The following is a 14,344-nucleotide window of genomic DNA, read 5'->3' as shown; positions in this document are numbered from 1 at the left end:
GCCACCAAAATGGATAAAAAACTGTGCAGGCCAAAACAAAACAAACAGCCAGCCAAGAGCCATCTTAAACGACAGGCGGTGGTAACATGACCATGCACCAAAAAAAAATGGTCAGTTATAAAGGTATTATTAAAATATTAATGGTACTTTAGCATCATGACTTAATAACATAAATAAAAGAAAAGTTCTGATAATAATAAATCATACAGAGAAGATATGCACACTGCAATTTGGTATATGGGTTATTATGGGATACTTAGGGTGTACTAAGGGGTTGGTAAAAAAACAATATGTTGACTATATGATTTCTGAGTTTAATGTAAGTCTTTTAAAAGTTCATTTTTTATAAGAAACTTTTATATAATATTCAAAGCACTTACAGCTTCTAATGAATTTATTCTCTCTGCAGAAACGATAGCTTCAGCACACACAGATCAAGCCCAACTTCAGATTCAGCTATGGCTACGGCTTTTCAGTTTGGCTCCAGCAACTGCAAGTCCAATAAATAGACGTGAGCGCAAATCTGAAGCCATGGCTTCATATAAAACCTTTCTAACGATCGTTTACCTCTAGCTCGCTCGCAAAATGTAACAAAGGAGTTGCGCGGAAAAAAGTTGCCCAACGGCTGGAGGAAGGGGGTAGGATGGAGGATGGAGGATGCTGGAGGAGGAGGAGGTGGCCAGTCTCGATCTCGGTTTTAGACCAAGTCCAGGCCAAGCCTTTGCCAAGCGCCCACTTCCTACTTGTTGCTGCACGCTGCCCACCAAGCCTCCACTTAGAAGCTGCACCACCGAGATTTGGTTGTCGTTTGGTTCGGTGCCCCGCTTGAATCGCTGACTACAGTGGCCATTGGCTAGGAAGAAAAGTCATTAGGATAGTCATTATCATAACCCATCTCTCTCTTTTATGCAGGATGTGCTATTTCTAGGATCTTATGTTAGAAAACGTACTATAAATCACGTACTATAAATACAAGTAGTTATTATAATGGTTTAACCTCATTACTATAGTCTTTTTATAAAAATGTTATGATCATCTTTATATAGTTTATGAAACTGTTAAACTAAAAGCACTTAAAAGGTGTAATTACAATGATGGGTTTACTGAAATATATTCAAAAGATACTTAAGTCCTTTTTGAAACTGCTAAGTACTTTCAAACCCTCCAAAGTTCAAAACATTTTATAAAGTGACATGTTCCCAAAGTGAATTCTCCTGATTAATTGGTTAAAAATATTTTGTTTGTTAGATATATTTTAGTTTCAAGCTATTACTAACAGTTTATTTTTAAGAAATACCCTCTGTATGTGGTAGCTGTTGGCTAGGAGACTAGGAGGCTGGAAGCTGCGTGGCCAACGGGTCCCCTTTGCATACATGTACGCCACTGGGGCCCCGAAAAACCGAAGAAATATACGAAGAACGGTGGAGAGACCACCGCTCACCTAACCGAAAAAAGCCAAAAAAAAGAAAAGAAACGACAAAAAACCCAAACACATCGAGTAACCAAGCCGAAGAAAAGGCGAGAGCAATAACCAGTTTTGTCTCCCAAAAAAGCCAAACAAATGAAGTCAAGTCGCGGCGGGGGAAAAGACAAGACCCGGCTGAAAAGAAAGGGGAATGGGGCAAGAACGTAGCTCATGTTTACGAGTCACTGGCAGAAGAATCGGGAACAGGGAGCCGGGAAGAACGGGGTCTTGAGGGGGGAAGACAGGGCAGCAGGTCGGGTCGGGCGCTCTTCAGGCCTTAACTTTTAACGTTAACGGCCATCATCAGATAGAGCACGGCCAGAAAAACTGAAAACTGAAAACTGGAGACCGAGGACTGAGGACTGAGGACTGAGAGCCCCGAAGAGCAGCCAGTACAGTTCAGTTGAATTGAAGTTGTGGCAAAGGCAAACGGGTATTGAGGGAGTTGCACAGCTCCAGAGTTCCACAGAGTTTACAGAGCTTACAGAGCTATAGAGCTGGTACTTCTAGTGGGTCTGGGCTTTTTGTTTTTGTCTCTGTTGTAGGAGTTTTGGCTACACAGAAGTTTAGTTACATGCTCATTACATAGATACATATACACACAAGCACTGGCTCCAAAAAGAGATACATTGTAGACCGTATAGATATAGATACATACAATTTATGTATTGCAGATACATAGATACACCGCTCGGATGCTGCTCTTGCTATTGCCTTTCTAAACTTCGGGCTTTTCCGATCTTTATCATCGAAGCCAGCGCAGCTCGTAGCGAAAAAAAAAGATCAAGCCAAGCCAAAATAAGAGTGAGTGTGTGCAGAACAGTACAGAAAAGAAAAGAACTCGACTCAACTCTACTCCCACAAAAAACGGACCATTTCTTCTGCCAAAGATCTTTCTTCTCATGCATAAATTGTGAACGAAAGCAGCTCGTTTTTTTCGTATTTTTTACAGGCTCTCCTACTCGGCATCATTAGTTTTGAAATTTTTATGTATTGTGCCCCGGCTCTATTGCATGATGTTGTTAGAGCTGCGATTGCCGAGGATTGGATTTGATTGTGACCATGGTGGAAATGGAAATGGAGATGGAGATGGAGTTGGGGGAAATGGTGGAAAAACTCTTGAACTCTTCGCTTTCCCCCGGCTGTCACCCTGCGTCTTCTCAGGTTGCCGTGTGTGGGTAATTGTGAAAACAATTTAGACGAATTTTCCAGTTCAATTGCGCTTTTAATTTAAATTGCAGCCAGGCTTTGTTTTTCTTTTTCTTTTCCTTTTTTTTTTTGCTTTCTGGCTGTGGCACAAATCAATTGTCAGTCCATTTTGGAGTTGAAAGTTCCATGCGCGAAAATTGCCCAAGATGATCGTGATACCCACGATCTGGAGCCCAAATGCGATGGACAAAAGCGCTGGGACGTCCGCCGTGGAAATGGTAAATGGTAAACTATCGGACTGGGAATGTCAATTTGGTGGCAGTTCGATGGGAGTTAATTAACGATCGACCGATCGAGATGCCTGTTTGGGAATGATTTTTCAGCGATCGACGGCTGCTTAATTGATGGAATTTCGTGTGCACAAATAACCATGACTTGGCTTGGGCTTCAGTAAAATAATATTTAGCATTTTTTAGGTGCTTTTGAACTTAAGATCAATATTTGTTTATTTTACTTTAATAATCTTCAGGTGCTCTTGCAAAAAAAAATTAATAAAATAGATGTTGGTATATCACAATAATTATAGTTAGTCCGTAATTTTAACTAGTAGCAATTTATTTGATCTGCTTCCCGTATGTAAGCCCCACCTTAATCATAGTGCCGTAAAAAAGATCCGCAGTTCATTAGATTAAAGATCAATATCTTGCTGATGGCCAAGTAATTCACGAATCGATCGTTAAGAGCCTTACACACTAGAATTATCTCTCAATAATAGTTTGCGCTAGTTTTCCAAATATCTTATTGATCGCTTAAGTCGTTCTGCGGTTCATGACTCATAAATCTGGCAAACGATCGTCGTTGGATTGATCTCTTTCGGTTCTCCAAACATTCTCCGTCCCGCCAGTTGGATGGCTCCACCATTTTCTATTTGTAGAATGTAACAATCATTGATGACTGTTTAATAGGCAAACATTTCGGAGTACTCGAATTCTGGACTGAAGACCGAAAACTGACGACCGAGGACCGTCGAGCTCCCTGGTACTTATTGACCACTTGAGGCCTTTCACCGCTGCCAGCTGGAGTTGGGCATTCTGCTGGGGATTCAGCTGGTTCTTCAGATGGAGATGGGGAGTTGGAGTTGGAGTTGGAGCATAAGCCCCAGCTGTAAACCGAAACTGCACCCGAAACCGAGATTCGACTTGGGTCTGACTTGGTTTCGTTTCGTTTCCAGAACATTAGGCCTAGGAACAACTCAAATCGCCTGCTGCTAAATTTCACTGTTTATTTCTTGTGCTCCAACTGAAATTAAAAGACTATAAACAATCGTGAGAATGGCACTTGAACATGTTCAAAACTATAATGGCCTAAAACGAAATGTGCAAGAGAAGCCGCAACCGAAGCTTGGAACGGGTGGGGGGTAACGAAAATGCACTGAAAGAAATGTATGGAAAGTATATTAAAATAGTAATAGCAAAATTAAAAAATTGGGCACTTGGATGTAACATTAAACTGAATAGAATGTCGATAAGAGATTTAGATCTGAAAAATACTCACATTAATTTAGTTAAAGTATTCATTTCTCTTACTTTTCTTTTTTTTTAAATGCATAAATATTTTTTTTTTTTTCTTAATTCTTTCTGTTTCCAATCTTATAATCCATTTTTGACAGAAAGTGTCATAAAAATCTATAGTTTATGGGTTTAATGACGTTGTAGGATTTTAAACCAGAAAATTCAATATATCAACAATTCTGAAATCGAATTCTGTTTCATTGGTCATCAAAATGATATAACTCAAAGTTGTATACTAGTTTAATGTGTTTTGTGGGACAAGTTCTTTATTTTCAAGTACTTATGTTAGGATATTAAGTGAGGATCAAGTGAGTAAACTGAAATAGTCACTTAGACTTAGATTTTTTTCTCTATGCAGCACTGAGAGCACAAAGCCAACAAACGGAGCGAGCCATGGACAAGCGGCTAAATGAACAGACAGTCAATCAACTTTTAGTAAAAAGCAACGGCCAAGACAACTATAGCAACAACAATGATGACTGGTAGTATGTTGTATGACTGGGACTGTCGATGACGTTGGCTTCAAAGAGAAAAGCGCGGGCTCGGCTCAAGCGAAACGATCACGAGCTGCGGATTGGTTGGATCTGAATCTGTAAGATCGTCCAGATCGGTCTTGGCCAAGATGATTTAAGCAGAGCACTGAGAAAACTATTACGAAATGATCAAAGCTAAAACAGCTAAAACAGAATCAAATCAGGCGAAGACGATGGACGATGGTTATGGCTTTGGCTATCGCTATAGCGGCCTGATCTTCTCAACTCAACTCAACACAACCCCAAGTCAAGCTCGGAGAATGGCTGTTCGCTATTGCGATCATATCGTATCGGATTGGATCGGTTCGAGACTCGATTACAATAATTACAATCGGCTACGCGCGATTCACCAAATCACAGCAACAACAAAGACAGTGTGGCCTGCATCTCACAGATACGGATACAGATGCAGATACTCAGGAGCGTTTATTCAAAGGGGAGCCTTAAGGGGGGATTTTAAAGAAAATTCTTTGCGCTAAAAATTTTAGATACTGAAAAGGAGCTCTAGTTAAAAAAATTGTGATTGAACTAATTATTGTCTTGAGTTAAGACCCAAAATGTTTACGCCACTGCCGGATACAGATACATTTACATACATAGCAAGCGCTTACAGATACGGGGGCCAACTACAGTCTAAATTCTATAGCTCAAATTGAACTTAAGTGCCGTTTTTTATCTACTATCATAAAATTATATTTTTGAAATATTTTTTTAATTTAATTTAAGTCCTTTTTTATTTCTGCTTTGGCGATAGTTGGTTTTTTTTCAAGAGACACAATTATGGAATAAATTTGTAATTCCTTGAATATTACAATTTAACTCAAATATCTAAAGACATTAACATTTAAAATTAATAAATAATGTGTTATAAAAAAAAGTGGTGTTTCATAAACAATTTTTTAGGTTTAATTTATCGTTGTTCCACTGTATTACGTGCATATAAACAATCTTTATAAGAAATTGAAGTCAAGAAGCAGAATTAAAACAAAACTCATCAACATCAACGGACACACACACGCAAAGCCGTCAATTGCCGCGAGTGTGTGTGTGTGAGTGAGTGGGGGGCGAGAAGAGAGCTTAAGAAAGGAGAAGAAGAATCAAGAGGAGAATCGAGAGGAGGCAGAGATCCATCTTCTAGGCTCCATTTGGCAAAGCGAATCGGGCAGAACGAGAAATTGAAAAGACAGTTACAACCTCATAATGAAGTTGGCTCTTCTCTGGTTCTCTTCCTCTCCCTTATACCTCTTTCTCCCCATTTTGTATCCATCGACTGTGTGTATCTTTCTCCTGAAGATTGGCCATGTCTCTTCACTCTTGGTGACTGAAAACTGCGAAAAAGTTTATAAAAATCCAAAGCAAAACCGCATGCTACACATAAACACACAATCTCAATCGCCGCAAAACACAGATACACTCACCCATACACGCTCACAAATCGTGATGTTGTTGTATATAGGGGAGCATAGCTTTTTTTGTTTTTGCGAAATTGAGCGGTAAATGGGCAAGGAGAATGAGAATCTCAAAGATACGAAAGCGACTCACTGGGATATTCTCTCTCGCATGCGATTTTCGTACGCGTACCAACAGTAGCTGCGCACGCGTTAAAACGATCTTTCAGATACGTCATAAAATAAAGTGGTTCATCTAGTGAATATTAAATTAGTTGTAAATGTAAAACCGAATTTATAACGTGTTTTATATGATAAATAGTGACTAATTATTCCAAAAGATGACTAGGTAACTAAGATAAGGATGCAAAAATGATGAAAAATCAACAAGCTCGCTAACAACAACAAGTAAAACAATTACGTTTATATTATGCCTAATTAAAATGATTGGAGTAATTTTTAAAATCAACATACATTATTTATTTTGTCTTTATAATGGATGCAGTAAGTTAAATTAAACTATATAATTAAATTAATGGTTTCCGTTCTTCCTGGCTTTGATTTCCTGGCTTTCGAGCGTTGACCAGCACTGCGGCAGATGCAACTTGCATTCACTTCTGGCCAAAGGCTCAACTCACACAGATACTCTGGCCAACACACACCGATGCAGTGCCCCCGCACTCACACACACACACACACAGCTACGTGGGATCGGTGGCAAAGATGCAAGATGCACTCGCATTGCAACTGGCTTTTGGTCTATAATTCTTGTTTCTGGTTTTCGTGCTGCCAAGATAAGGAGTGGGACATGGCCAGCACAGCCTCATCGTTATTACAATCCTCTGGCCACACGATCATCATCATCATCATGATCATGATCGCTTCTGGGCGAAGAGAAGAGGCCACAGGAAACTGCAGCAGCATGGCGCTTTGTCTCCCAAAGGAAGCGGACCAGTAATATTTACATTTATTGCTAAATTATGCACACTTTTTTGTTCCGTATTCAGGTATTTTTATTTGCAGGCCCATCTTTTTCACGAATAATTATTCAGTTGATAAGTCATATCTCTAGCTCTTGCATTTTATATCTGATTTGGAAAGAGCTGGATCTAGTATTTACACTGAAGTCGGTAAGATATTTTAGGCAAATTTGGCATATTTGCAACAGTAATAAATATTTTTAAATTAGGAGGGAGAAGGACTGTTGTACTGAGAAATAAATATATAATATAAATAATAATATAAATAAAAATATAAAAACATCTCAAATTTTAAAATCATTTAGAAGAAAACTTACTTTAGCGTTTATAAGAACAATATATTTTTTTCTTGTACCTGCTTTGTTTTAATCTTTAAGAACTTAGTTTAAATAATTGGGTGTAGACTAGAAATGTTTAATGATAATATTAGGATAATTACTAAAATTTTTTCTTCCCAAGTACTGCCCAAAATTGAGAAATCACTGCAGGTTTGTTTTTTACATAAAAGTAAACAACGCCATTTATTAATGAGTTTGTAATTTGAATAAAATTCATGACGTGAGCCCATTTCTATGGGGTCGCAGCACAATCTCTGCGGTTTTCCACGGTGAAAAGCGTCGAGATTGCTACTAATGGCTGGAGATTTTCATGGAAAGTTGGTGCGGTTGCTGTTGCTTTTGCAGCTTGTTGCTTTTTCTTGCTTTATGAAAATTTCACGCCAGTCGAAAAGAATTATTAATTGCGCAGCGGCAACGGGAACAACAAAAACAACATTACAGCCACCACCGCAGAAGACAACAGCAACAACAACAACAACCACCGCACACAAATTTCAAAAAGTGGGAATTATGCATCGCTGCGCAGAAGCAGAACTCTAAAAACGCACATAGGGAAAATCCGGGGGTAAATGTATCTGTATCCGTATCTTTTTTTGTTGTTGTTGTATCTGTGTGTCTGTAAGCGCGTGTAAAATATGGTAAACATGGAAAATACGTAATAACTGAAAAAAGACCAAGAGCTACAGAAACAGTGTAACACAAAAAAGGGAAATATAAAATCAGGTACAAATTTTCACCAAAAACATAAAAAAAAAGAGTTTACATCGCTCTGCCAACGTCGGACGTTGCATTGTCATTATTGATCGACATGGGCGTAGCAAAGGGGATTCCCCCATAACTGCTACAGTTCGAGGCTTTTCTTTTATGGTAATTCTTTTATAATACAAAAAACATGTTTGATTAGGGCCACAACTATTATTATAGAACAAAAATTAGTAAAGTAAATTATTTTTCTGTTAAGCTTGGCTTTATTTGGAAAGCAATCAATTTGATGAAGCTCATTTTATTGAAACCAAACAATGTTTTAAAAATAAAATACTAAAAAAGCAGAGAGAGTAGTAAACGTATTGTTTTTTAACGATCCGTACTAGATCTATTAATTTGTAATAATCTATAGTACTAGTATTTTTGGGGCTATAATTATTTTATTATATTATTTTTTGTGCTTAATATTTCCTTAAACTTTTTAGGTAACCGAAAGACCTTACCTTTATTCTGACCCCCCTTACATTTTTCAAGTACACGCCCATTCTCCTTGGCTGTTGTAAAAGCTGGCTTGGGCCTGACTTTGACGATTTCGTGGTCACACAGTGTGAAGAATGGCTAGGAAATATTGTATGCACCGTTGTTTGGTGGGCTGTTACAGATTTACAGATTACTGCGCCAGATAACAAATGAAAGTGCCCTGGCATTTGTTTTTTTTCGGTTTTTTTCAGTTGCTCCGCTCGTTGGGCAGGAAAGAAACCCCAGAAGGAGGCGATCGTTACAACAATAGAAAGAAAAACGTTGACTCAACCTTTTAGCTGTGAAGAATAACAGCAATTTGGGTGGGTTTTGGTTTACATATGCTTTATGGGGAAAGATCGCCGATAAGAATCTGACTGATCTGGGCTTAATTTAGAAGAAAGTCAGGGCTGGGATTTCTTAGCAATCCTGCCCTTCTAATTCCAGGCAATCCAAGAGATTTATTTTCTTTATAAGCGATTTAACTTTAAATTTGGGAACTAAATTAATTACTTTGGTCTGAAGATGATGAGATATTTTCAATTGCAAGTTCAAGTACCAAACTCAAAATTGAAATTTGAGCCCTGCTTTTGCAAGCTTTGTATAAAATGTCAAATAAAAATTGTTGTGACTGGCTTATACTTTTACACATTTCAATAAATCCGAAACATTTACATATTTTCTTCGTAATGATGATTATTTGCCATCAAAGGAGCAAGTCTAACATTTTGCCCTAGGTGAGTATCGATGGTTTAAAGACTTTCGAAGCGCTTTCAAAGTGCAGTTTCACTTCCTAAATATTAGTTTGAAAGTTTCCCAATTTAAGTCCTTAAAATGTTTTAAAATTATTAAACTAAACAACTTCATTGATATTAAATGTACTTTAGATAATTTGATTTGTGTAATTCCGCCAGAATATTCCCCACGTGGTGACAACCCTAGTCAACAGAGTTTCCCAACACTGGTTGCGTTGACATTTTTAATTGGAAAAATAATTCGTTTAAAGAAAACAAGCTGAACCCGACTCAATATGGCCAACAAATTCCGGAACCTGAGCAGCAAGTTGTTCCACCTTGCCAGGAGCAGCTTCAACAGGACATCGGTGCGTCCGCGGATGAGTTTCCCGGGCCGTGGAGGCTTTTCCGTCGCTCGTCCCAAGTTATGGGGCGCCTTGGGAGCCCTATCCGGAGCGGCAGGACTTCTGATCTATGCCCTGGAAACCAGTGTGGATGCCTCTTCGGACTGTGTGCATCCGCCGCATCAGCACTGGAATCACTCGGGACTCCTGGCCGCCTTGGACAAGGAGAGCGTGCGCCGGGGATACTTTGTCTACAAGGAGGTCTGTGCCTCCTGCCACTCCTTGCAGTACATGGCCTATCGCAACCTGGTGGGCGTTTGCATGACGGAATCGGAGGCCAAGGCCGAGGCGGAGGCCATAACCGTGCGAGATGGCCCCAACGATGAAGGCGAGTACTTCGAACGTCCGGGCAAGCTGTCCGATCATTTCCCATCTCCCTATGCCAACGAGGAGGCAGCCCGTTCGGCCAACAATGGCTCATATCCGCCGGATCTCAGCTATATAGTGTCCGCTCGCAAGGGTGGCGAGGATTACGTGTTCGCTCTGCTCACTGGGTACTGCGATCCTCCAGCCGGTTTCGCTCTACGCGAAGGCCTTTACTTCAATCCGTATTTCTCTGGCGGAGCCATTGCCATGGCCCAAGCCGTTGATAACGAGGTGGTCACCTTTGAGGATGCCAATGTGGCTGCCTCGGCCGCCCAAATCGCCAAGGATGTGTGCGTCTTCCTTAAGTGGACCTCGGAACCGGAGTCGGATGAGCGCCGCTTGCTGCTCATCAAGGTTACGCTTATGTCGGCCTTCTTGATCGGCATCTCCTACTACATCAAGCGTTTCAAGTGGTCAACTCTAAAGTCTCGCAAGATATTCTTCATCCCAGAACTGGAGGCCCAGGCCAAAAAGGAGGCGAAGGAGGCCGCCGAAGCCTTGCGCAAGGCTAAGGAGCAGGAGTGCAACAAATGCGAGAACAAGAATGAAAAACAGGAATAATCTCCGGTGTATTGTCAAATAAAGTTTTTTGAATCTAAATAGTTGGCGCGTACTTCAGTTATCGATAGGTGGTTCAGGGCTGCAGGGGCAGTGTTGTAAAGCTGCTACAAGGCATCTGTTATCGATTCTTGCCGGTAAAACAGCTGTTCTGCTAAAATAGTAAACAAGTGGTTGAATTATTCACAAATTAACTTAATTATTAATCTTGACTTTGCTTACAATGGTTACATATCCCTCTGCCAAGTTTATGGAATGCCTGCAGTATGCGTCTTTTAAACACCGCGAACAGCGACGCAAGGTAAGCACTACTTAGACTTAAAAACCCAAAACAATTGGGAACATTGTAACAAGTATTCCCGGTTTTTCTATATTTTAAGGACCCCAAGGAAACGCCCTATGTGAATCATGTGATAAATGTGAGCACCATTCTGTCCGTGGAGGCTTGCATTACAGATGAGCCGGTTCTCATGGCCGCACTTCTTCACGATGTCGTCGAGGATACGGATGCCACATTCGAGGATGTGGAGAAACTATTCGGAGCGGATGTTTGTGGCTTGGTCCGTGAGGTGACGGACGATAAGTCCCTGGAGAAACAGGAAAGAAAGCGTTTGCAAATAGCAAATGCAGCCAAATCAAGCTGTAGAGCCAAGCTCATAAAACTGGCCGACAAACTGGATAACTTGAGGGATCTGCAAGTCAACACGCCAACAGGATGGACAGAGGTGGGCTTGCAAATATATCTCCGAAGAACTCCCTCTTAAAGATAAACCCATTGCTTTCCAGGAACGTCGCGAGCAGTACTTCATTTGGGCCAAAAAGGTGGTGGACAATCTGCGAGGAACCAACGCCAATCTGGAACTTAAACTAGATGAAATCTTCCACCAACGTGGTCTTCTCTGAATTCAAATCATCCTCCAATTACAAGCAAAACTGTCTAGTTTTTATTGTTTTTGTAAAAGGCCAGCATGAGATTGGCCAACTGTTGGGTCTCCGCCAGCGTTACAGCATTATAGAGGGAGGCACGAATGCCGCCTACCGAGCGATGACCCTTCAACTGGATCATGCCCTCCGCCTCGGCTTTGGCCAGGAACTCCTTTTCCAGAGCATCATCACCCGCGGCACTGCCAATCCTAAAGGGCACATTCATCCTCGAACGCACATTGGTTTCCAGTGGGCAGTAAAAGAAACCATTGGACTGGTCAATGGTGTCGTAAATGAGCTTGGACTTGGCCGCCGAAAGCTTGGCCATGCCAGCAACGCCTCCATTCCGCTTGATCCACTTAAATACCAGGCCCATCACATAGATGCTGCAAGGAGGAATGTTAAACAAAAATTTAAACAACTATGAATCTAGCTGCACTCACCCAAAAGTTGGCGGAGTATTCAGCAGCGAGCTGTTCTTGTCCATCAGCTCAAAGTTTAGAATAGAGGGCGTGATCTTCAAGTGCTTGCCTATCAGATCTTCCCTGACAATGATCACAGTGGTGCCCGCTGGTCCGATATTCTTCTGGGCTCCTGCATAGATTACGCCAAACTTGGAGACATTAAAGGGCCGCGACAGGAAGTTGGAGGACATATCAGCAACCAGTGGAACACCTGCTGGAACCTCGGGCACAAAATCAAACTCAACGCCCTCTACGGTTTCATTGTCGCAATAGTAGACATAAGAGGCCTTGGGATCCAACTTCCAAGTGTCCTGACGTGGAACTGATGTGTATTTGGCCAGCTTTGGCAGCACAGCGTTCACAGTGCCGTACTGAGCCGCTTCCTTGGCCGCCTTGGATGACCAGGATCCAGTGATTACATAATCGGCAGTTCCTGTTTTCCCAATCAAATTCATGGCCACTGCTGCAAACTGTCCCGTGCCACCGCCCTGCATCAACAGGATCTTGTAGTTGCTGGGCACATTAAGGAGCTCTCGAAGATCATTGATGGCAGCCTCCTGGATTTTGGCATAGCTGCTGGAACGATGGGACATTTCCATGACCGATATGCCGCTGCCATTGCAGTTGAGGAGGTTTTCCTGCACCTCTTTGAGGACCTACAGAAATTATATCAAAGATTATTAAGTGGATCGATGCCGGTAAGAATATTGGTAGTTTGCAAACTTGTTAATAGATTTATTTGGTTAAAAAAAATAATTTTATAAAGTATTCAGTTATTGAGAACGGTGCCTATATATGTGTTTTGTTAACTAGTCTGTACTATTATTCTGAGCAAAGCTGTATGCACAAAATATAAGCAATTTACAAGCAATTTAAAAATGTGCATACAGTGCTACAAACAACAAATTCCAATTGAATAGTAATTAATTATGATATTACAGGCATGTCACGTGTTTTGGCAAAGTGTTACAGTAATCCCACCCGTTTTACCGACCTCTTCGGGCAATTTGGCTGGACCGGCTGCGAAATTGATAACCATGTTTTCGATGTTATGGAGCGTGTGCGATCTATGAACCTCTCTGGGAAGCCGCTAAATATTAACTAAAGTATTGAGCAGCCAGTATTCGCAATCGCTGATAACCGAGACGAAGGCGGCGGAAAGAACAGCAACAAGTCACCGGGTAATAAACAAAACGCGTGCGGAAAAACAGACTCAAACTCGCCCGACTGGACAACGAACTCGGTTGGCCCAGGGACGGAATGCTCCGAATATAGGGTATTTACTCAGGAACCTCAGATTTTCGACTGCGCCCCTGGACAATCCACGAAGCCAGACAAAGACCGGCGGTACGGCGAATTCGATCAAAACAAGTCGGCAAACCGCACAGCGAACATATTCGCATATACTATATGCAACGCACGAAAACAAAATGCTCCCCATGGGTCCCCTTTAACCCCCTTTTACCCCCTTTTTTCAATCCAGCGCTGGTTGCCATGCACTTTTCTATGGCATGACAATAACAACCGAACGACTGGATTCGCAGACGAGTAAACAAGCTGCAAGCAAAGTTTGTAAGTGCATTGTACAGTCAAGCCCCGGCATGTGTGAAAATTTATTTGTATTTTTCCAGATTTCAGCGGATTTGGCAGCGATTTGGCATTGCATTTCCCTATATACCAATCACCATTTAAGCACTTTGCTTATACAAAAATAAGTTAAATATGATGGATAAGTATTTTACTTTAAAGATACTTTAATTGTAAGAAAAGTTAAATTTGTAAAAATATTAGCTTTCAACTTTAATACAATTTTGAATATGGAATTTTTCCTTGTATATTTTTATACCCGTTACTCGTAGAGTAAAAGGGTATACTAGATTCGTCGGAAAGTATGTAACAGGCAGAAGGAAGCGTTTCCGACCCCACAAAGTATATATATTCTTGATCAGGATCACTAGCCGAGTCGATCTAGCCATGTCCGTCTGTCCGTCTGTCTGTCCGTCCGAATGAACGCTGAGATCTCGAAAACTATGGGAGCTAGGCTATTGAGATTTGGCGTGCAGATTCCTGAGCTTCTTACGCAGCGCAAGTTTGTTTCGGCACAGTGCCACGCCCACTCTAACGCCCACAAACCGCCCAAAACTGTGGCTCATACAGTTTTGATGCTAGAATAAAAATTTTAACTGAAATGTATTGTTCTCATCAATACCTATCGATTGACCCAAAAAAAAGTTTGCCACGCCCAC

General features: G+C 41.0%; 3 protein-coding genes across 4 annotated transcripts; 2 read left to right on the top strand and 1 right to left on the bottom strand.

The window, feature by feature from the left end:
• Positions 1-9,240: 9,240 nt before the first annotated feature.
• On the top strand, positions 9,241-10,752 carry Cyt-c1L (Cytochrome c1-like). 2 transcript variants are annotated; one of them, XM_070996700.1, is made up of 2 exons: positions 9,241-9,385; positions 9,563-10,752. In XM_070996700.1, the coding sequence occupies exon 2, from the start codon at positions 9,679-9,681 to the stop codon at positions 10,711-10,713; it is 1,035 nt and encodes a 344-aa protein (XP_070852801.1). In that variant the 5' UTR covers positions 9,241-9,385; positions 9,563-9,678; the 3' UTR covers positions 10,714-10,752. The 2 variants fall into 2 exon arrangements, with proteins under 2 accessions (XP_070852801.1, XP_016936470.4); XM_017080981.4 differs by having other exon boundaries at positions 9,242-9,385; positions 9,536-10,752.
• Positions 10,753-10,851: 99 nt separating this feature from the next.
• Mesh1 (Metazoan SpoT homolog-1) lies at positions 10,852-11,650 on the top strand. The gene is made up of 3 exons (XM_017070854.4): positions 10,852-11,011; positions 11,091-11,435; positions 11,497-11,650. The coding sequence occupies exons 1-3, from the start codon at positions 10,934-10,936 to the stop codon at positions 11,611-11,613; spliced, it is 540 nt and encodes a 179-aa protein (XP_016926343.4). The 5' UTR covers positions 10,852-10,933; the 3' UTR covers positions 11,614-11,650.
• Positions 11,632-13,246, bottom strand: LOC108014788 (probable phosphoserine aminotransferase). Its single transcript, XM_017080980.4, has 3 exons — positions 13,093-13,246; positions 12,078-12,754; positions 11,632-12,020 (listed from the first exon to the last, which is right to left on the bottom strand). The coding sequence occupies exons 1-3, from the start codon at positions 13,135-13,137 to the stop codon at positions 11,648-11,650; spliced, it is 1,095 nt and encodes a 364-aa protein (XP_016936469.3). The 5' UTR covers positions 13,138-13,246; the 3' UTR covers positions 11,632-11,647.
• Between the last annotated feature and the right edge of the window lie 1,098 nt (positions 13,247-14,344).

This window comes from Drosophila suzukii, chromosome 3 (assembly GCF_043229965.1).
Source record: "Drosophila suzukii chromosome 3, CBGP_Dsuzu_IsoJpt1.0, whole genome shotgun sequence".
Lineage (NCBI taxonomy): Eukaryota > Metazoa > Arthropoda > Insecta > Diptera > Drosophilidae > Drosophila > Drosophila suzukii.
The sequence above is the reverse complement of the archived record's forward strand: the minus strand, read 5'-3'. Positions and strand labels throughout refer to the sequence as shown.